This window comes from Anastrepha obliqua, chromosome 3, assembly GCF_027943255.1.
Source record: "Anastrepha obliqua isolate idAnaObli1 chromosome 3, idAnaObli1_1.0, whole genome shotgun sequence".
Taxonomy (NCBI): Eukaryota; Metazoa; Arthropoda; class Insecta; order Diptera; family Tephritidae; genus Anastrepha; species Anastrepha obliqua.
Genome location: NC_072894.1, coordinates 54,009,627 through 54,032,971, shown reverse-complemented (window position 1 = coordinate 54,032,971; position 23,345 = coordinate 54,009,627). Strand labels below are relative to the sequence as shown.

Genomic DNA, 23,345 nt, shown 5'->3' with positions numbered 1-23,345 from the left:
ACAATGTTCTGATGTCCAGTTTTGTAAACAAGTTTTGCACCGTATTCTTCAATGAAATTTTTCCATTTTTTTAATTTTGTATTGGGGTTTTTTTCTGATATGGAGAAAATTAAAGATTGAAAGATTGGTGATCAGTGTAAATTGTTAAATCAGCTATACCATACAAGTAATTACAGTTTCTGTAGTGACCAAACAATTGCGAGTAGAATAATTCTGTTTTGTTTGGCTGAGTGTTCGCGAATTAAATGATATGGGTTTCCGGTTTTGGTGTTGGTTAATTCGAAAGGTTTATTAAAATTGGGTTGGAAGAGTTCAACTTGGGCTTGCAGTTCCTCTTTAATTTTTTCCAGCGCTCCTGTTGTATTTAATTATGTGCCTTAAGTATTCCACAGAGTCTTGGAAAAAGTGAGATTTCTCATTAGATATCTTCATGTTGGCTTGATGAAGCGCGTTTATAATTATGCGAATGTGTTCGATATGTTCTTCAGGGGAAGAAGAATAAATGAGAAGATCATCTATATATACGTACGCGAACTTGCCGATATATGGTCTAAGGATATCGTCTATGCATCTTTGAAAAATAGAAGGAGCATTTTTCAGACCGAAAGGCATGCGAAGAAATTCGTATTTTGCTCCATTTACACTAAAGGCAGTTTTTTCCCTGTCGGACTCATTAATAAGAATCTGATGGAAGCCTGACTCTAAATCTAAAGTTGTAAATACTTTTGAATTATCTAAATTCTGTATGGTCATAGCCACATCAGGCTTCTGAAAGTTTACGACCATTCTGCGCTTAGTTTCCCTTGTTCGTCGGTACCTTTTTTAGCGACTGTCCAAATGGGAGAGTTGTACGGACTTTTGCTTGGTTGGATTATTTTATTTTTTAAAAGTTTTTTGATTTCTGTGTTAATGAAGTCATTATCCGACATAGGGTACGGATATTGCTTGGTCCAAATAGGATCTTTGGATTTCGTTCTAATGGTAGCTTGTATCGTGGTAGTATAAGGTAGCACTTCGTTTGTGACTTCATTTTTTTGCATAATTTTTTTAATTTCTGCAATATACTTTTCATTATTAACTGTATAATTTATTTTTTGTACAGATTCACTTTCTTTCTTGGCCCTATATTTATAACTGAGCTTGTACTCGAAAAGGTCGATCTCTGCTTTTATTTTTCTATGTCCCTGTTCACCCAGAAGCATATCAAATTCTTCTAATGCATCTGTTTCAAAAAATATGATATTATGTTCTAATAGTGTTGCAATTTTTTTGATTTTGTTATTGAATAACCGTGAAGGGTTTTCACTTTTACAGGTTTAATGGAAATAGACTCACCGATGTTGCATTTTGTACTTATGCAATTGTTGGTTGCTCCAGTGTCGATCATGATGTTAATTAGTTTACCTGTATCCCTGCAGTGGCGTTGCAGACACGCCAAATCGTTTATACGCCTTAAAAAAACACTGCCTGTTTCATATTCATCATTTTCGTATTCTGGTGCAAGCGATTAAAGTTTTTCCTCGCGTATTTGGTTCACACGTTGTACCTTCTGTTGTGTGTTGTAGTTACGAGATGAAGGATTTCGGTCTCTTTTTTGAGGATCTCCTCGAAATGGATTATTTGGAGCTAATCCTTGCATTTGGCGGTCATAGCTGTTTTGTTGTGGAGCAGAATGATTCCTATTTGCGGATCTCGTGTACTGTTGTGATGGAGCTACGTTCATTGGTTCGTGCTGTTGCCTGGGTGCAGTGTGATTGTATTGCACCTGTACTTTGGGTCTGTACCTTTGTGGTATCTCGTAATATTTTCTGCCTTGGTTTTGATACTGCAATGTACTATTATATTGTCTGTGCTGATTATATTGCGGAATGTCGAACTGTGAGTTCACGTTATCGTGGTATATTGTACTTGCGATAGCGTAAGCGGTTTCTAAGTCATTTGGATTGTGGCTATATAGGGTGCCGCTGGTATATTTGCTATTCAGACCAAGAATGAATGTCCTTACAGCTTCCTTGTTCGCATATTCTTTCATAGGTGATGGATTTCCTGAGCTATCCATCTCAACTTTAGTGAGTGCAAGATTAAGTGCCTTACTGACTTCGCAATGGAACTCTGCCAAGGTTCTTTTTTCCTGCCTTATTCTCTTCATTTCTTCGAGCAACACATCCAGTAGTCTCTGGAGTGTAATCGAGATGGTCTATTATATCATAAAAATGCAATTTGGTGTCGTGGTTAATTAAAATGTCGGCTGCCTCTCCTTGAATTTTCGAATGCATAATAGAGAGTGCCGGGTAGTAAGTGGGTGTAGTAGAGTAATTTTTTATATTTTCCATGTGTGTCCAGACACGTTTTCTCCATGACCGATATTGGTTCTTATCGCCTGGGAATATGGGTAACGTTTTGAAAATTTCTAGGTTAATTTGTGACTCATTGGTGATATGTTGCGTACAGTCCTGGTATTGATTGGTGATTGTGATGTTAGATATTGCGATGGAACTCTATCTATGTTGAGTTTCAGTGAGTCCTGTGGTCAGAGCAGCGATTTGTGCCTTTAGATTAGCGATTTCCTGTGCAGTCATTTCGGAGTCTATGTCCAACGATAAACGTGATAAATTGAAGATTGCTTGTCGCTTTCTTCGCGATTCCAGTGTGAAGTCTGTTCAGGGCCCGGAGTTTTCAGAGGGGCCCGGACTCGAGGGTAATTCCAAGAGATTTCCTGCTTGAAAAAATATAGTAAATAATACTTCTACCAGAGTTCCGTCACAGACTTTTTTTGGTGTCACCATATCGAATGTTATGATCACGATTACGAAGAATAAATATAATATGGTGATACAAAAGTGTATATTTTTGAGCTCTTATTAAATTGGAACATTTTATGCTACTGGTTTATAAGGTAATTAATAATTATAGTGATGATTAGATTAAATTTAGATAGTTGTATTTTAAATGAAGACCAATTTTGAAACGTAGTTATTCTTTAAAGCAATTTCTCCTTACGTTGATAAAGAATTAAATTTAGAGGTAGCAATAATACTTTTTATAGACTAGAAATTTTTTATTTTTCACTGGGTTTATTATTATATAAATAATTTTTTAAATTCGTTTCCCCAGTCAATTTCGCACTTTTATTTTATTTTTTTATGTTTCGGCAACTAATACGTAACCCCTTTCAAGAAAAGTTTGCTGTGTGAAATAACGTTACATCCTGGTAGAGTTTTCTAAAATTCATCTGCTGAAGAGTTTTCTAAAATTCATTTTAATCAATATTTCATAATTAATTCTATCAAAAATTTTATCAATGAGTTTTTCAATGTTTAAATGTTATATCACTATAGCATAATACGCATTTTGATAAATAAAAAAAATTGAAGGGGCCCGCATCTCAAGTTTCCCCCGGGGCCCGAATACTCTCTCCACGGCCCTGCCAGCGGGTAATTCAATTAAATCGGAGTATTCATTGTTCAAACATACACTGTAATAACGATTTGTCAAAAAACTTTTAATAAGCTTTACGAGATACGGCGGAAAGTTAAAGCTGTTTAATTTATGAATCAGTCCATCATGCCAAATAGAGTCAAAGGCCTTTTCAATGTCCAGTAATATCAGACCAGCAGACTTCCTGTTTTCAAAACTAATTTTCACATAGTTTGCTATGCGTCTTATCTGATGCGTAGTACTGTGAAACTGCTTAAATGCGAATTGCTCATTTGGTATTAATTGGTTTGCGTTAATAAATTGAAATAATTTGTGTTTTATGACTTTTTCAAAAATTTTGCTTAGGGAACTTAAGAGGCTAAAAGAGGCTAACTCTCAGCAATATTGTTAGGTTTACCTGGCTTCCATATAGGTACAATTTTTGCTGTTTTCCAGGCTTTAGGAAAATATTGCAATTTAATACAAGAATTTATAATGTAGGTGAAATACAACACTGCTTCACAAGGCAGTGAATCATAATCATAATATTTTTGATATCATCGTGCCCGGCTGATTTCCGTAATGGTGTCTCGTATATAAGATCTCGAACATATTCATCTGTTACGTATTCGGACTCAGGGGTGTCTAAAAACTGCGAATGAATTTTATCGATTGATTGGGCTACCAAATTTTCTATCTGTGACGTACCTAGGTGAACAGATGCTTTATGATAATCGAGGAATTTATAAGCAAGAAGATTTGTCTTTTCATCGTCGAGGAAAACGACTTTATCATCGTCTTGCAATGGTTGTATTTGTGCATGCTTTTTTCGTTATAATTTGCAAATATTCCAAAAAGGCGGGCTTCTTTTTTCGATCGAGCTAAGTTTCTTTTTCCATGTTTCATTTCTATATATGAAAATCTCACTTCGAATTTTTGCAGAATAGTATGCTAATAGGTCGTAGTCAGACTTTTGCCTATATCGACCCCACTGTCGACGATGGTAATTTCTTACCCTTATTAGACTGATGATGAAATATGGAAGTTTTAAAAAGGTAGTTTTTGGAACTTTAAGCGGAACAGCGCTTCTGACTGCAGTATTTATACTTTCATAGAAAACTTCTATATTTTTGTCAACATCTTCAGTCAAGACAATATCATCGACATTTTTTGGCAAGCACAGTGTATTTTTTATAGATCGCCGATAAACACTCCAATTTGTTTTACTGTAATCCACTTTAAGATTTTCACAGTGAGAAAAATATAAATTTAGTAAAAATTTCACAGGTAAATGGTCTGAAGTGAATTCATTCAAAACTATTGGTTGGGTCAAATGCATGGGTATATTTGAAAGTACTCGTACTAAGTCTAAGTTTGAGGAGGAAAATGTATTTGATGACGGTATATACGATGGCTGGTTTGAATGCGATTTTGTTATTGGAAAGAATGTGGTAAACTCATTTAGTATATTTCCCCAGCTATTCGCTCTTACACTTCCCCAATTTCGATGCTTACTATTAAAGTCGCCGCAAAAAAGGAAATTTCCACTAATATTAAAAAGTTTCCTCAAATCTTTTTTTTTATATTTGTTCTTAAGTTCTAAACTATTTGCGCCACCCGGAAAATAAGAACTAAAAACCTTAATTCTTTTATTGTCTGAAGACATAATTTCAATTCCAATGTTTTCTATAACCTCCGTACTTATAGGCGGTATCATAGTAAAGGGTTTTTTAATTGGCGCGGGTCGATTTTGGCGCCCTGTGGCAGCCATTTTGTTTTGGTGACATCTGTCAAATCTTTTGTTTATTATTCAGTTGTTTATGCCAAATCATCATGGCAAGTTACACGATTGAACAGCACATTCAAATGATAAAACTTTATTATCAAAATGAGTGTTCATTAACGTGGTAGCCCTTCAAAGTCGACTCTTCAACGTTTGGTGGCCAAATTTGAGACGACCGGGTCAGTAAACAATCAGCCAACACCTGTACGTTCGAGGAACGCAAGATCAGCCGAGAACATTGCAGCGGTCCGTGAAAGTGTACAGCAGAACCCGAGGCAGTCTATTCCTCGCCTTGCACAAGAACTTGGCCTTTCGCAGACTTCAACTTGGCGAATTTTGCGTCGGGACTTGGGCACACACCCGTACAAGATCCAACTAACCCAGGAGCTCAAAGTTGATAACCATATGACAACGCCGTTTGTTCGCTGACTGGGCTTCGATTCGTTTGGAAGAGAACCCCAGTTTTGGGCGAAAAATCATCTTTAGAGACGAGGCGCATTTTTGGATGAATGGCTGTGTTAATAAACAAAATTGCCGTATATGGGACGACACCAATCCACACGAGGTTCACCAGGTGATAATGCATCCTCAAAAAGTTGTTTAGAAAGATAATAGCTAAAAAATCCCCCGTTAGTATCATCAGTCGGATCTGCGATGTCGTTAGACTTTTTTGTAAAGTGCCATAAAGTACCGGTGAACAATTCGTTCATGATTCAGAGAATCGAGCAAGCCTTTTAAGAGCCATTCGGAAAACTGGGCTTACAGGTTACGCTATTTCGAAGCCAGCCAAGGTAGCCATAGTGATGGGAGAGCTCGAGATATATTAGTCGATTATTAAAACATATCGATGGTTCACGATATTTACGCTCGTACAAAAATTGCAAGTCACAAATAGTCCTTAGGCATAAAGTAACGTCTTGTCTAACAAACGGCCAAAACCTGGCCGGCGATTGGTAAAATATCTCAATAGAGCTCACACAGCATCTGGCAACAAATTAGCGGTCAACATTAGGAAACAATCTGTCAAAATATTTCGGGTAGAGGCAACTTCATTTCTTAAATATATGTTTAAAAATATAAGGTTATTTAAAAATTAAAAAGCACATCTTTGTTGGTTGGTAAATAAATACATGCGATCAATTACAGTAATCATTGGATAAACGGGCTGCGACGGAAGTTTATTTAAGTTTAATTTTTTGACGAGGGTATACAAGAACGTGCATATTTTCAGTAAAGTTTTCTTAGCCCAACCCAACCATTATCTGAACTTTAGTCATAGTCGATTATCTAGGCTGGGAGGCAAGCTACTGCCAGAGTAAACAAAATGCAGTTTAGCGCACAAACCGTAAATTTCAAGTTCAATATGTTTTTACGCATACCTTCTTAAAAGTGTCATAATAAGCCTATATTGTCTAGAAAAAAATTTTAGCTCGATTTATAGACGACTAGCAAACCCGGCCCCCTTCGCTGGGCACACTAAAATAGAATAGATATGGTTTAGAACAGAAAATATATGATTTTCATATTATTTATTTCTTTATTCAAGCGCTTTGGAATAAACAATATTTTTTGTTTTTCTATTTGTTTTTGAGTAAATATAAAATATAAATTGAAAATCAGGAAAAAAGAAGATTGTTTTTAAACTTCAAATCAACGCATATGAATAAACAATCGTCTTTTTTCCTGATCATCCATGAATTTTTCGTTTCAATTTATATGTTTTATTAAGCATTAGAGCTTTTTTAACCATTATCCATTTATATTTTTCAAAAAAAAAACGAAAAAAATTTTTTTTTTCCACGAACACATAATTTCATTCGGATTTCACATTAAATTCTCAAATTTCATAAGAAATTATTCACTGTTCCAAAATCCACTCCAAAAAAATTCACAAACAATTTTTACATGTTGCACTTACGTTTTTTCCTTATGGCATCCAAATCAGAAAGAAATATTGACACATTGTAACTCACACTGTCAATTTGACAGTTCAGTTCCGTCCCAAGCGTTAAAAAAGCAAGCGACATTATGGCTGGTTCAAAGGAACGCTGTACCCGTTGCCAGTGCTCCGAATTACAACCAAACTTTACGAAACCCATTTTCAATACTTACTTAACAATGTGTGTAAGTTTGGTTTAATTCGGTGCAAAGACACGCCGGGTCCACATTTTGGCATATATTTCGAGACCCTAGTCATCAATAGGTATGAAAATTACCCCGTATTAAACCACTTATCAACAGCTTTCATTTGATACCCATATTGTACATACACAACCAAAGGTTACCCGGGTCCACGTTTTGACCTATATCTCGAGACCCCAGTCACGTAGCGGCATGAAAAATACTCTGTACTAAAGCATTCACCAAAAGCTTCAATTTGATATCCATATTGTACAAACACATTCTAGGCTCCACGTTTTGGTCTCTATCTCGAGACCCTAGTCACGGAGCGGCATGAAAAATACTCTGAACTAAAGCATTCACCAACAGCTTCCATTTGATACCCATATTGTGCATACACGTCCGAAGGTTACCCGGGTCCACGTTTTGACCTATATCTCGAGACCCTATCTACCAATAGGTATCCAAACTATACGGAAATAATCTTCAATACCTACTTAACAATGTGTGTAAGTTTGGTTTAATTCGGTTCAAAGACACGGCGGGTCCACGTTTTGGCATATATTTCGAGACCCTAGTCATCAATAGGTATGAAAATTACCCCGTATTAAAGCACTTACCAACAGCATTCATTTGATATCCATATTGTACAAACACATTCTAGGGTCCACGTTTTGGTCTCTATCTCGAGACCCCAGTCACGGAGCGGATGGAAATACTTTGAACTAAAGCATTCACCAACAGCTTCCATTTGATACCCATATTGTACATACACATCCGAAGGTTACCCGGGTCCACGTTTTGACCTATATCTCGAGCCCTATCCACCAATAGGTATCCAAACTATACGGAAACCATCTTCAATACCTCCTTAACAATGTGTGTAAGTTTGGTTTAATTCGGTGCAAAGACACGGCGGGTCCACGTTTTGGCATATATTTCCAGACCCTAGTCATCAATAGGTATGAAAATTACCCCGTATTAAAGCACTTATCAACAGCTTTCATTTGATACCCATATTGTACATACACAACCAAAGGTTACCCGGGTCCACGTTTTGACCTATATCTCGAGACCCCAGTCACGGAGCGGCATGAAAAATACTCTGTACTAAAGCATTCACCAACAGCTTCAATTTGATATCCATATTGTACAAACACATTCTAGGGTCCACGTTTTGGTCTCTATCTCGAGACCCTAGTCACGGAGCGGCATGTAAAATACTCTGAACTAAAGCATTCACCAACAGCTTCCATTTGATACCCATATTGTACATACACATCCAAAGGTTACCCGGGTCCACGTTTTGACCTATATCTCGAGCCCTATCCACAAATAGGTATCCAAACTATACGGAAACCATCTTCAATACCTTCTTAGCAATGTGTGTAAGTTTGGTTTAATTCGGTGCAGACACGGCCGGTTAGCGAACACACACAAAAAGTTGACTTTATTTTATATATAAGATTTTTTTCAGTTTGTGTCCGAAAAATCCAAATATCTTACGGAACCCTATTTTTTTCCAAAATAAAATGTAATCCATGTTACTCGTGGATAATGTAGTTTTCGAATGGTGAAAGAATTTTTAAAATCGGTCCAGTAGTTTTTGAGCCTATTCGTTACAAACAAACAAACAAACAAACAAACAAACAAACAAAGTTTTCCTCTTTATAATATTAGTATAGATATTCAACGCTTTGTAGTATAAGTTAGCACCACTTAAGTTATACCCACACCCGTAATGCAATTGCAACATCTCAGATGCTGAATAAACAAACGCAACAATGTAAGCAATAAACATCCGCCATGCGCCGATGTAAAGCAATTGTAAAAAATGCTGAACTAGCTTTACCAATAAAAATCACAATATCCAAATATACTGATACTTCGATCAACAGAATCAATAAGCAATAAACATCCGGCATGCGCCGATGAAATCAATTATCAAAAATGCTGACACAAGTAGAAATAAGCTATATTAAGGACAGATTTAGTATTCAGTTTTGAGTTGTAAATTGGAATTTGAAGAATAAAGGTCCGTCGACCAAGAAAACTTGTGTTTTTTTTACATCGTCCAATCTTTCGGACGATAACTGGCGCCCGAGACAAATAAGCTTGGCAGCGTCTTGCAAAAGTTGTTGCAGAAATAAGTGCCACTAAGCTATAAAAAGAAAGTGCCACAAATTTTTTCTAAGAACTACAAATAAAGTGCCACTAAGCTATAAAAAGAAAGTGCCACAAAATTTTTTCAAAGAACTGCAAATAAAGTGCCACTAAGCTATAAAAAGAAAGTGCCACAAAATTTTTCTAAGAACTACAAATAAGTGCCACTAAGCTATAAGAAGAAAGTGCCACAAAGTTTTTCTAAAAACTACAAATTGCCACAAAATTTTTCTGAGCTACAAAGTGCCACTAAGTTATAAGAAGAAAGTGTCACAAATCTTTTCTAAAAAGCTACAAAATAAAGTGCCACAAAAACACTTCGAAGAAGCAATCAACATAAACGAGGCGTGAAAGGGAACGTGGAACTTCCCCGACGCCCCAACGACAAGCCAGATAAAGCCAGCCCGGACAACAACAACTTCATCAGCAAGGAGCAAGCCTAGTGCCCCTCAGTACCTACGGAAAACAGGACCACGCACACTTGCCGGCACCCAAATGCAGCTGAGATTAATGTAAGATTACAATAAATTATATATAACATAGAACATTAGATTTAAGAATTTAACTCACATAGATGAGATTATTGTAAAAATATAAAATTGGAAAATGTAAATTAAATCGTGTCTAGCTTGATAATATTTTAGCTGAAAGAAATTGCGAAAATATTATGAAATTTTTTAAAATAGTGAAAAAAAACGGAAAGCGTAGAATAAAATTTAAGCGAGGAATATTGCCACAGCAAATTAAAATTTCTAAATCCTACAATAGTAAAAAAAAAAAAATAATTAAATTTAAAATATTAAATCGCGTAACGTTAATAGAGGAAATTAAATTTCTCAAACGTTCAAACATTTTCCACTTTTGTAAAAATAAAATAAATAATAGAATTATTAAGCAACTACAAGGGTTTACTGAAAACCTGTTGTTAATGTAAAAAAAATTTTTATCTTTTTTTGAACGAAGTATTAAATAATAAACCATGGCAAACCCAAACAATCTGATTAGGCCACCAGTGCTAGTCGCACCACCTTCACCCCCAAACCCCCAAATTTCCTCGGACTTAGCTACTCTCATTAGGAATATGATTAGGGAAACCATAGAATCCAATGGACCTCATCTTATACAAAATGTCCTTAACAATAACAGCCCCCCCATAATAACAGATCAAACAATAGAGGAACAATTTAGGAACAACATGAATGAAATGGACAAAATTCCTGACGTAGTACGTTCACTACGAGAATTTTCAGGAAATGCCTCCGAATTTAGTTCATGGAAAAAAAGCGTTGAACGTATTTTAAGGATATACGAACCCTCAAAAGGCACTCCTAGATACTTCGGTATCCTAAATGTGATCCGAAACAAAATTATAGGAAAAGCGGATATAGCCCTTGAATCATACAACACACCTTTAGATTGGACAGCAATCTCCCGCTGCTTAACTACCCACTACGCAGACAAACGCGATATAGGTACCCTGGAATACCAGATGACGTGTCTCATTGAAGGAAGAATGACGATTAACAAATTCTACCAGGAAGTTTATAGCCATTTATCCTTGATCCTTAATAAAATAGGATGCATGGAAATAGGAGAAGAGGCAGTCCATCTATTAACGGATAACTACCGCGCTAAAGCCCTTGATACCTTCATCAGAGGACTTTCTGGAGATCTTCCTAGACTCCTAGGCATAAAAGAGCCGAAGAGCCTTCCAGAGGCCCTACACCTTTGCCTCAAACTAGAAAACCAGAGCTTTAGAGCGCAGCATGCATATAATCAGATGCCACAACCAACCCTCAGAAATCAAACTTTTAATTCTTCTATCCCTAGACAACAGCTTCCCACCTCAAGATATGTGCAACCCACAAACTCACAATTAAGGTTCTACCCCGAACTAGCCCATATACCTCACCCTCATCCAAACTATAGACAACAAAACCAAAACCAATCAAACCTATACAATAGATACCAACCACAAAATCGCTATTACCAACCACAAAATCCCTATAACCAACAACAAAACCACCCCCCTCCAAGACCACCTAAACCACCTCAACCTATGGATGTGGACGAAAGTATCAGGACGAAAGCAGTAAACTATACAAACCGTCCCAAAACACACGAACCAGGTAAACGCCCACCAAACGCATCAATGATAAACCACCCCCCCACGAAAGTTCAAAGGAACTTTCATATAAGTTCCGACGAAACCACAAACGACCAAAACTACGAAGACCAATACTATGACGAATATGATAACGGCCAGCCGACAGACTACAATATGAAAGAGACCCACGACCTGACGGACGTACATTTTTTAGGCTAAACAGCTCTTCGTTACCATACTTCAGATGTAAGACGAAGAGCGGCGACATACTAAACATTCTAGTAGATACAGGATCAAACAGAAATTATATACAGTGCAATTTAGTAAAAAAATATATGGAAAACGAAAAGCCTTTCTTTGCTAACTCAGTCGGAGGAAGAATAAAAATTACCCACCACACCTTTTTAAACCTTTTTAATTTAGAAGATTGCAGACTTAAATTTTTCCTGCTACCCACACTAAAGACATTCCATGCAATATTAGGGAACGACAGCTTAAACGAACTCTCAGCAGTCATACATACCAAAGAAAATTTCATGCTTATAGCAAATACAAGAAGAATCCATCTCAGACAGTATAAGATACAGGACGTAAATGCAATACAAATTCGAGACGAACAAACGACAACGATAGGTAAAGACAAAATAAGACAGATAACGCAAAAACACCGCAATTTATTCTCAGAACCAAACGAAAAATTGACATACACAACAAAAGTAGTAGCAGAAATACGTACTACTTCCGACACACCCATATACTCAAAATCCTACCCATACCCCATCAGCCTTAAACAAGAGGTCGAAGACCAAGTAAAAAAGTTATTGGAAGACGGAATCATTCGGAAATCAAGGTCACCCTACAACTCACCTGTCTGGATCGTACCCAAAAAAAACAACGCTTCAGGTGAAAAGAAATTCCGAATGGTTATTGATTACAGAAAATTAAATGCAGTCACAATTGCAGATAGGTACCCGATACCTGAAATAAATGAGGTTCTCTCTCAGCTAGGGAAAAACCGAATATTCTCTGTGATTGACCTAAAAAGCGGTTTCCACCAAATTCCTCTTAAGGAATCTGACGTGGAGAAGACAGCTTTCTCCGTGAACAACGGAAAATACGAGTTCACCAGACTGCCATTTGGTTTGAAAAATGCCCCATCCATTTTCCAAAGGACATTGGACGACATACTAAGAGAACATATTGGACGTATATGCTATGTATATATAGATGATATTATTATATTTAGCAAAAATGAAAAAGAACATTCCGAACACATAGATACAATTTTTGATACTCTTACAAAAGCAAACATGAAAGTTCAAGTCGACAAATGGGAATTCTTTAAAAAACAAGTCGAGTTCTTAGGATTTGTAGTATCTTCCGAGGGAATCTCAACAAACCCATCCAAAGTACAAGCAATAGCCAACTTCCCCTACCCTCAGACGATTAAGGACTTAAGATCCTTCTTAGGTCTATCTGGATATTATAAACGATTTATCAAAGATTATGCTAAGTTAGCAAAGCCGTTAACATCCCTACTTCGAGGCGAAGAAGGAAGAATGTCAAAAAGCAGTTCAAAGAAAATCCAAATAAATTTAGATGAAAAAGCGAAAGCAGCATTTAATAAAATAAAGACCACCCTAATATCCAAAGATGTAGTACTTCAATATCCTGATTATAGCAAAGAGTTTGACCTGACCACTGATGCCTCAAAATATGCCATAGGCGCGGTCCTAGAACAGAACGGAAAACCGATAACCTTTATATCAAGAACATTGAACAAAGCAGAAGAAAATTATGCAGTAAATGAAAAGGAGATGCTCGCCATAATTTGGGCACTAAATTCCTTTAGAAATTATCTATATGGTACAGCAAAAGTAATTATTCATACAGATCATCAGCCACTCACTTACGCCCTAAGCAATAAAAATAATAATTCTAAATTAAAACGTTGGAAAGCAATTTTGGAAGAGTACAACTATGAAATTAAATACAAACCCGGAAAATCTAACGTAGTTGCCGACACGTTATCAAGACCATTTGAAATAAATTCCCTATCAGTCGCTACACACTCCGACGAAAGCTCATCTCACAATCTAATCCCAGCAGTAGAAGGACCCATAAATGCCTTTAAAAATCAACTTTGGATCTCACTAGGACACGAAGACAGCTATCAGTTTAAAATTCCATTCCCAACCTACCATAGGCATATAATAATTAAACCAAACTATTCAATAGAAAATCTAACTGCACTACTGAAACGCTACCTAAATCCTTCAGTAATAAATGGCATATTTACCTCCGAAGAAATAATGGGAAAAATTCAAGAAATTTACCCACTTCATTTTTCCAATTATAAAATTCGTTATACCCAAACAAAAGTAGAAGACTTGACAAACGAAGATACACAAAATGAGGAAATATTAAAGGAACATAAACGAGCCCACAGAAATAGAGACGAAAATAAAAAACAACTTATACAGAGATGCTACTTTCCAAAAATGAGAGCTAAAATAGAAAACATAATTAAACATTGCAAAATTTGCAAAGAAAATAAGTATGAACGTAACCCAAATAAACCACGCATACTGGAAACCCCAATACCTCAGTATCCCGGAGAAATAGTACATATAGACATTTACAATACAGAAAAAAAGCTAGTCCTAACAGCAGTGGATAAATTCTCCAAATACGCTCAAGTCAAAATAATAGAGTCAAAAGAAATAGAAGATATTAGAGAACCCTTACGACAGATACTTTTCGCCTTCGGTGTACCAAAAACAATAGTTATCGACAATGAAAAGTCTTTAAACTCAGCTTCTATACATTTTATGGTAGAAGACCAACTTGGAATTACAATTTTTAAAACCCCCCCATATGCAAGCACAGTTAACGGACAAGTGGAAAGATTTCACTCCACTTTATCTGAAATTATGCGTTGTCTCAAAGCAGAAAGCACACACCGTACCTTTCAAGAACTATTAGATCGATGTACAAGTTAACACATGACTCCCATGCAGTCAACAGTTGGCTCCCACGCTATTAGTTTACATTAGAGTTAAGCAATGACAGCAGCAGCTACAGCTGCAGGTGCAGCTGCAACTAAGTTCCTAGAATTAAGAAAACAATATTGTATTCCTAGAATTAAGTAAGCATTTGTTGTACTCCTAGTTTTAAGCAAATCTGAAAAGGCTAGCGTCAAAATAAAATTTGAATAAAAAATTCAGTAAGATTCAAGCAGCCAACAAGTGAAGTTGTGAAATTACTCAAAAGATAAATCAACAAATAAACTAAATCAACTGGCGCCCAACGGAAAGGAACTCATCTGACCCGTCATAAGAGAATCAGGAAGCCTTAATCAACTTACTCCTGTCAACGATGTGGATTTTATTGTAAGCTCTTTTTAATGTAAGCTCTTATTTATCTATTAAGAAAGTGAATTTGTAACAAGAAATTGTGAATCTCAATTAGTGAAAAATTACATTCGGTTAAGTGAAATAAGCTCAAAATGAATGAGACGCAAATAAAAGAATTATTTGATGCCTTCGCAAATAAGGTAACACAAGCACTGCAAGCAAATATAAGTGAATTAACAGAAAGAGTGGGCAGGTTAGAAATACCAAATCAAATAAAGGAATATGAACCAATTTCAGTAGTTACCGGTGTGACTTGCGAAGAGCCTTTAGATATTGTCAAGACATTACCTGAATTTGCCGGTGATGAAGCGCGTTATGTTTCATGGAGGCAGGCGGCGTTTGCGGCGTACAAACTATTTGAACCTTATAGAGGCAGCTCTAAATATTATCAGGCAATTGCAATTGTAAGAAATAAAATTGTAGGTCGCGCCGATGCCACGTTAGCTTCTTTTAACACGGTACTGAATTTTCAGGCGATAATAGCTAGACTTGATTTCGCGTTTTCGGATAAACGCCCGATTCATTTAATAGAACAAGAATTATCGACTTTGAGACAGGGACCCATGAGTGTGAACAAATTTTATGAGGAGGTAGAGAAGAAACTAACCCTTATAATTAATAAAGTGATAATGACTCATGAGGGAAATTCCGAACTTATTACATCACTAAACGACAAATATCGTAGTGACGCACTTCGAGTGTTTGTATCTGGGTTGAATAAACCACTGTGTAATATCTTGTTTTCTTCAAAACCAGGTAATCTGCCCAGTGCTCTGGCATTAGCGCAGGAACTCGTATCAAATAATGCTCGATATGCTTTTGCAAATGCTTTTGAAAATTCTCATCATAGGATGTACAGATATAATTATTCTCCACATTACCAAAGTATATCCAATATAGCGAATAAAAAAATTGACAATTCACAGACCCCTGTGCCAATGGAGGTTGACCCAAGTACTAGACGGTTTGTAAGAACAGCGGGGAATACTTCTGCCCAAAACAGAACAATAAATAGTCACAATATAAACAGATCAAATATTTTTAGCAACCGGATACAGGATAGAAACAGGTTCAATGTTTTTAATAATGAAAACAGGCCTACCGGGAGAACACAACAAGCACCCAATAACCAACAGTGTATAAATCATATCGAAAGAGACGAATGCAATTTTTTAGGTTAGAATCGCGGCTGCCATATATTGAGAAGCACTTAAATGGTAAGCTGCTTAAATTTCTTTTGGACACGGGTAGTGCCAAGAACTATATAAAGAATGCAACATTTTTAAAGGGGGTTAAGGAACTTGAGAAACCGTTTACCTTAAAGACAGTGAATAGTAATTTGATTATAAATCAAAAATGTCTGATGAACGTGTTCAACGAGTATTCGTACTTTTATATATTACCCGAACTTCAGTCGTTCGATGGTATAATAGGATTCGATTTTATTAAACAAATAGGGGGAATTATCGATGCGAAAAAAGAAATACTTACTTTTAACAGTGGCATAGAACCGTTAAAATTTAAAAGTTGCGCGGATGTGAATCAATTGGAGTTGGAGCATTACCTGCCTTCATATGTAAAGGCTAAGTTTTATGAAATATTGAGCGATAATAAGAAAGTTTTCGCAGACCCAAATGTTAAGTTAGCGTATAACACAAATGTAGTAGCAACTATAAGTACTTCGACGAACGAGCCCGTTTACAGTAAAAGTTATCCTTACCCAATGGCGGTAAGTGAATTTGTTAATAAGGAAATCAAGGAATTGTTAGGGAACGGTATTATACAACCTTCCAAGTCACCCTATAACAACCCAGTATGGGTAGTTGACAAAAAGGGTATAGACGATAATGGCCAAAAAAAGAAAAGATTGGTCATAGATTTTAGAAAATTAAATAACATAACTGCTAGTGACAAATATCCTATACCGGAAACTTCAGTTATTTTATCTAATTTAGGCAAGGCGAAATATTTCACCACGCTAGACCTTAAAGCGGGTTTTCATCAAATCCTGCTACATGAAAAAGATAGGAAAAAAACAGCTTTTAGCATAAACAATGGAAAATACGAATTTTGTCGTATGCCATTTGGCCTAAAAAATGCGCCTATTATTTTTCAACGTACAATAGATGATGTATTAAGACCAAAAATTGGAAAATCATGTCACGTATATGTGGATGACATTATAATATTTTCAGAAAATGAAAGCGATCATTTAAGGCATATTGAGGAAATTCTAGCTTTATTAAATAAAGCAAACATGAAAGTAAACATAGAAAAATCTCAATTTTTTAAAGAGGAAACCGAGTTTTTGGGTTTCGTTGTATCCAAAGAGGGGTTAAAAACTTCACCAGAAAAGGTTAAATGTATTCTCGAGTATGAGGAACCAAGAACAATCCGGAGCCTCCGAGCATTCCTCGGGCTGACGGGTTACTATAGAAAATTTATAAAAGGTTATGCCGACATCGCAAAACCTCTTACAAAATTCTTGAGAGGTGAAAATGGCAATGTTAGTGCGAACCAATCAAAAAAAATTCCTGTGGAACTAGACGAAGAGGGAACTAAAGCATTTCAAAAGTTAAAGGAAATTCTTACATCAGAACAGGTAACCTTGTTGTACCCGGACTTCAGTAAGCCCTTTGATTTAACAACTGACGCATCATCTCAAGCAATTGGTGCAGTATTATCCCAAAACAACCGACCAATTACATTTGTTTCGCGAACACTTTCCAAAACAGAATCCAACTACGCGGTTAACGAGAAAGAATTACTGGCAATAGTATGGGCCATAAAGAATTTAAGAAATTATTTATATGGTTGTAAAGGACTAAATATCTTTACCGACCATCAGCCTTTAACATATTCAATGTCGGACAAGAATCCTAACTCCAAAATTAAGCGATGGCGAGCTTTTATAGAAGAGTTCGCTCCCAAATTTTTTTACAAACCTGGAAAGCAAAATTTGGTGGCGGACGCTTTATCGAGACAAACTCTAAATCATTTATCTGAATCTGGCTCACATTCGCAGCTATCTTTAACGACCACCATTAAAATAGTGCAAACTTGTTTAAACAGTTTCAGAAATCAAATGATAATTATCAGAGGTGATGAAGACAAGAAAAAATCAAAAATATTGTTTCAGAGGTATACGCGGCATGAGATAAGTTATACAAACGATCAGGGCCTCATAAAATTGGTTAGGGAAACTATAAAAGCTGATGTGGTAAACGCATTTTATTGCGATGAATGTTATTTGGGACAGGTACAAGAAATACTGTTAAAAAATTTTCAGGGAGTTAAATTTGCATATACGCAAAAATTAGTAATAGACGTAACGAATAAGGATGATCAAGAGGAAATTTTAAATAATGAACATAACAGAGCACACAGGAACGCTAAAGAAAACCATAAGCAAATAATAAAGGATTATTTTTTTCCGAATATAAGGAAAAGATTGACCGAACTAATAAAATCATGTAAAACGTGTTTTGTTTGCAAATATAATAGAAAACCAAAAAATCATACAATCGAAGCAACGCCGATTCCAACACGCCCCGGAGAAATATTACACATAGACATTTACTCCACAGCAAAAAATTCATTTTTAACTTGTATTGATAAATTTTCAAAATTTGCGGTTGTAAAAAAATTGGAAACCAGAACAATTCCCGACATTAAAGTAGGTTTAATGGAAATCCTAAATATATTCCCTAATACAAAAATTTTGACTTGCGATAACGAACCAGCATTAAAATCAGAAACAATTAAAAGCTACGTTAAGAATAATCACGGAATAGAACAGTTCGAAGTGCCACCCTACCACAGCAAATCTAACGGTCAAATAGAACGCTTTCATAGCACATTAACGGAAATAGCCAGGTGTATAAAACATGAAAAAAACACGAGTAATGTGGTAGAAGCAATCCTGTTAGCGACAATTAATTATAACAACTCAGTCCACTCGGTAACGGACTGTAAACCAATAGAAGTAATTTACGACAGAAAAATAGTGATGAAGGATATTGAAGATAGGATAAGGAGAAAGCAAAGGGACGATCTTAAATATCATAATAAAAATACGGAGCATAAAACATACAATGTAGGAGACATAGTGTACGTAAAACTTAATAAAAGACTAGGAAATAAGTTGTCTAATATCTATGTTGAAAAGATAGTTGAAGAAGATTTAGGTACTACTGTTAAGATAGAAGGAAAAAAGATTCACAAAGATAATATTCGGTAATTTCAGGCTATATTTCACCGTTACGGCGGCAAAAATCATAGATTATTCAAACTCATCATACATTTTAATAGAGGATGGCGAAGTTGCAGTATATGAGGAAACAAAGTATCTGATTCACAAAACGACACTAAAAGATTTCTCTAGAATTGCTCATGAATGTCTGGAAATGGCCAACGATTTTTCATACAAGGAACTACAAAAGACAATAGAAATAGACTCGGAACAAATAATTAGAATGGTTAACATATTAGCACTACATCATAGACAAGCCCGTAGCATCAACTTATTAGGCACCGCTCTCAAATATGTCGCAGGGACACCCGATTTTTATGATTTTTATGATGTGAAAGTAAGAACAGAGGCATTAATTGAAAGCAACAATGAACAGGTAACAATAAATGCAGAAATTACAAATAAGATTAAAGAATTAACAAAAAAAATTTATGAGTTACAAATGGAAAAGTCAATAACCAATGAAGACAATCTTTTCGAGCTTATTTCACATAGGAATAACATAATTATTTTAGAATTACATAATATAATATATTCAATTGTTATGGCAAAAATGGACATTGTAAACCCTTTATTATTATCTAATAATGAGTTACTAGTAATTGATTCAAATGTTAAAGATAAGGTTAGTGTAGCAAACATACTAAGTAATTCTAAGTTAAAAGTAGTGCAAAGTAATGAGACCATATATTTTGTAATCCAGTATCCATTAATTAAGGAATATTTAAAGAAATTTATTGTAAAACCTGTAATTAAGAACAAAAAAATTGTCAACCTTGAATCTAACATAGTGGGAAAAAAGGCAAATCAATTTCAATTGCTAAAAAACTGTAATAACAAGACAACAATTAATTTTTGCCAAATAATGCAGGAAGGCGGTTGCTTGTTAGATCTGCTTAACCAAAATGCCGCACGCTGCAACACAAGTAACCCAAGAAAGTACAAAGCAATAGAAAAAGTCAAAGAAGGAGTAATAATATTAAACGATAATCAGTTTGTCATAAGGGATGGGAAAAATAGTGAAACATCAGTTAACGGAACATTTTTATTAATATTCAATGACGAAATTATCATAAATGGAGTAAAATTTAAAAATAGAGAACACCAAGCTTATTCTGAGATAGATCATCCCGGAGTGCAAAAGATTGAATTTGAACGACATCTAGAGGACCTCACATTAGAAAACATTCAAGAGGTAGACATCAGGAATATAAAAAGAATCGCAACTATAAAGAAAAAAATTGAAAAGGAAACTACAAATGTAAATATTATCATGTGGACCACAATTGTAATATTAATTATAGTATGCCTCATAAAACTATTCAATAATAAAAATATTAAAATTTGGACGAGGAGACAGCCTCAACAAAGAAATAACTTCGCCATTGAAGAGGTGTTGAGGCAGGTCAATGCAAATGACGTGAACAACGGCGAGTAATCGCGGACGATTACATTTAAGAGGGGGGGAAGTTAACACATGACTCCCATGCAGTCAACAGTTGGCTCCCACGCTATTAGTTTACATTAGAGTTAAGCAATGACAGCAGCAGCTACAGCTGCAGGTGCAGCTGCAACTAAGTTCCTAGAATTAAGAAAACAATATTGTATTCCTAGAATTAAGTAAGCATTTGTTGTACTCCTAGTTTTAAGCAAATCTGAAAAGGCTAGCGTCAAAATAAAATTTGAATAAAAAATTCAGTAAGATTCAAGCAGCCAACAAGTGAAGTTGTGAAATTACTCAAAAGATAAATCAACAAATAAACTAAATCAACTTACATATGAATACAACTACTCCATACACTCCACGACAGGAAAAAGACCTCTAGAAGTATTTTTTGGTAGACGTGTTTCAATAAACCCAGAACAATATGAGAATTCACGACAAGAAAATATAGAAATCCTTCGAAAAAAACAAGCAAAGGACTTAACCATCCACAACAAAACGAGAGAACCCATAAAAACATACGCCCCAGGAGACATAATCTACGTTAGGATAAACAAACGATTAGGATCAAAAATTACAGCAAAATATAAGAAAGAAATAGTAAAAGAGGACAAATCCAGTATAGTGATCACAGAGAAAGGACGAACAGTACACAAAAGCAACATTAGACGATAGTAAACAGGTTTTTCTTTCCTTACAGATTTCTTGTACACTTAGTGTATGCAGACTTCAAAATTATAGACTACACGAACTCACAACTGGCAACATTCGACACAGGACTGACAAAAATTCAAACTGGAACTTACAGAATAATACACAAAATAGACTTGGAAACATGTCAGAAAACCTTAAATGAAATAAGCAGAACCATCCAGTCCAAAATAACTCCCGAAAATCCCCTCTTACCCATCCTTATTAATGAACTAAATCTTACACAGACACAACTAAATAGACTTAAGCCCAAAAGATTTAGAAAATCTATAAATGAAATAGGAAAAGTTTGGAAATGGATCGCAGGAAACCCCGATCATGACGACCTTATCGTCCTAAATAATCAAATAAATAACATAATAGAAAATAATAATAAGCAAGTGACTATAAATAAAATAATTTTTGATAGAATAAGTAACATAACAGCATTCTCAAATAAAATCTTAAAAGTTGTCCAAACCAATAAGGACATACAAACAAATTTTGCAATAGAATTAAAATATAAACTTAGGATTATAAGAGAAGAATTTACAAATATAGATTATGCAATTCATTGGGCTAAGGCCGGAATTGTTAATTCATACATCTTATCAAACGAGGAATTAGAAATAATCAAATCGGTATTTTTAAGTAATAACCTCACATTAAATAATGCTGAGGAATCTTTAGAATTAGGAGATATAAAGATAGTTACAAATAGTTCTATGATATTTTATATTGTCAGTATACCTCTAACTAATGAAGAAATTTGTAATTCAGTCACAATCAAACCAATTAAAAAGAACAAATATATCAATAAAATCCCATACGAGGATATTATTACTTGTAACAAAAAAATGTTTGCTGTTAAATTAAAATGTAAAGAAAATAATAATTTAAGAATTTGTAACAACAAAAATATAATAGATATTAGTAACACTACCTGTATCCCAGAACTCCTTAAGAGCAAACCAGCAAAATGCACGTTAATTAATAATCAACATATTCCTTCAGTAGAAGTCATAACACCAGGTATAATTTTACTTAATCAATATAAAGGTTCAATCGAAATTGACAACCAGAATATCACCCTTGACGGGTCATACGCAGTACAATACCATAATTCTACAGTTTTCGTAGATAATCAGAAATACTCCTTTAATGAGATACTTACCAATAAACCATTGCCAGCCATATTACAGTCAAATATTCCCTCAAATATAGAAGAAGAAATACTTAGCTTAGAGATGATGAAAGAACTCCATATCAATAATACAAAAAAGTTAAATTCATTACAGACAGCCCATGTAACAGCCTTAATAACAAATTTTTCGCTAACCATAATTAGCATTATTTTAATAGCAGGAGTAGTCATCAAATTGACCATAGAAACATTTATTAAAACAAAACCAATAGAGCCATCGAGTTACAAAGTCGACGTCAATGTAACCGACACCAAACGGGTCGCAACTCAAGAAACGCCTGCAGAGTCCTTAACCGTATGCTATTAGTTTGAACGAACGGGGACGTCCGTTTTTAGCGGCGGAGGAGTTAGCACCACTTAAGTTATACCCACACCCGTAATGCAATTGCAACATCTCAGATGCTGAATAAACAAACGCAACAATGTAAGCAATAAACATCCGCCATGCGCCGATGTAAAGCAATTGTAAAAAATGCTGAACCTAGCTTTAGCAATAAAAATCAATATCCAAATATACTGACACTTCGATCAGCAAAATTAGCTTTATCAATAAATATAAGTTTAAGTAATAAACATCCGCCATGCGCCGATGTAAAGCAATTGTAAAAAATGCTGAACTAGCTTTACCAATAAAAATCACAATATCCAAATATACTGATACTTCGATCAACAAAATCAATAAGCAATAAACATCCGGCATGCGCCGATGAAATCAATTATCAAAAATGCTGACACAAGTAGAAATAAG

At 35.3% G+C, this 23,345-nt stretch overlaps 1 protein-coding gene across 1 annotated transcript; it reads right to left on the bottom strand.

Annotated features, from left to right (window-relative positions):
• Positions 1-1,507: 1,507 nt before the first annotated feature.
• Positions 1,508-2,149, bottom strand: LOC129240942 (uncharacterized). Its single transcript, XM_054877020.1, has one exon. It carries the CDS (start codon positions 2,147-2,149, stop codon positions 1,508-1,510), a length of 642 nt encoding a protein of 213 aa, XP_054732995.1.
• Between the last annotated feature and the right edge of the window lie 21,196 nt (positions 2,150-23,345).

What these genes read in the sequence shown, in the direction of transcription:
- LOC129240942 (XM_054877020.1), bottom strand. Translation starts at nt 2,149, where the DNA reads ATGAAGAGAATAAGGCAGGAAAAAAGAACCTTGGCAGAGTTCCATTGC.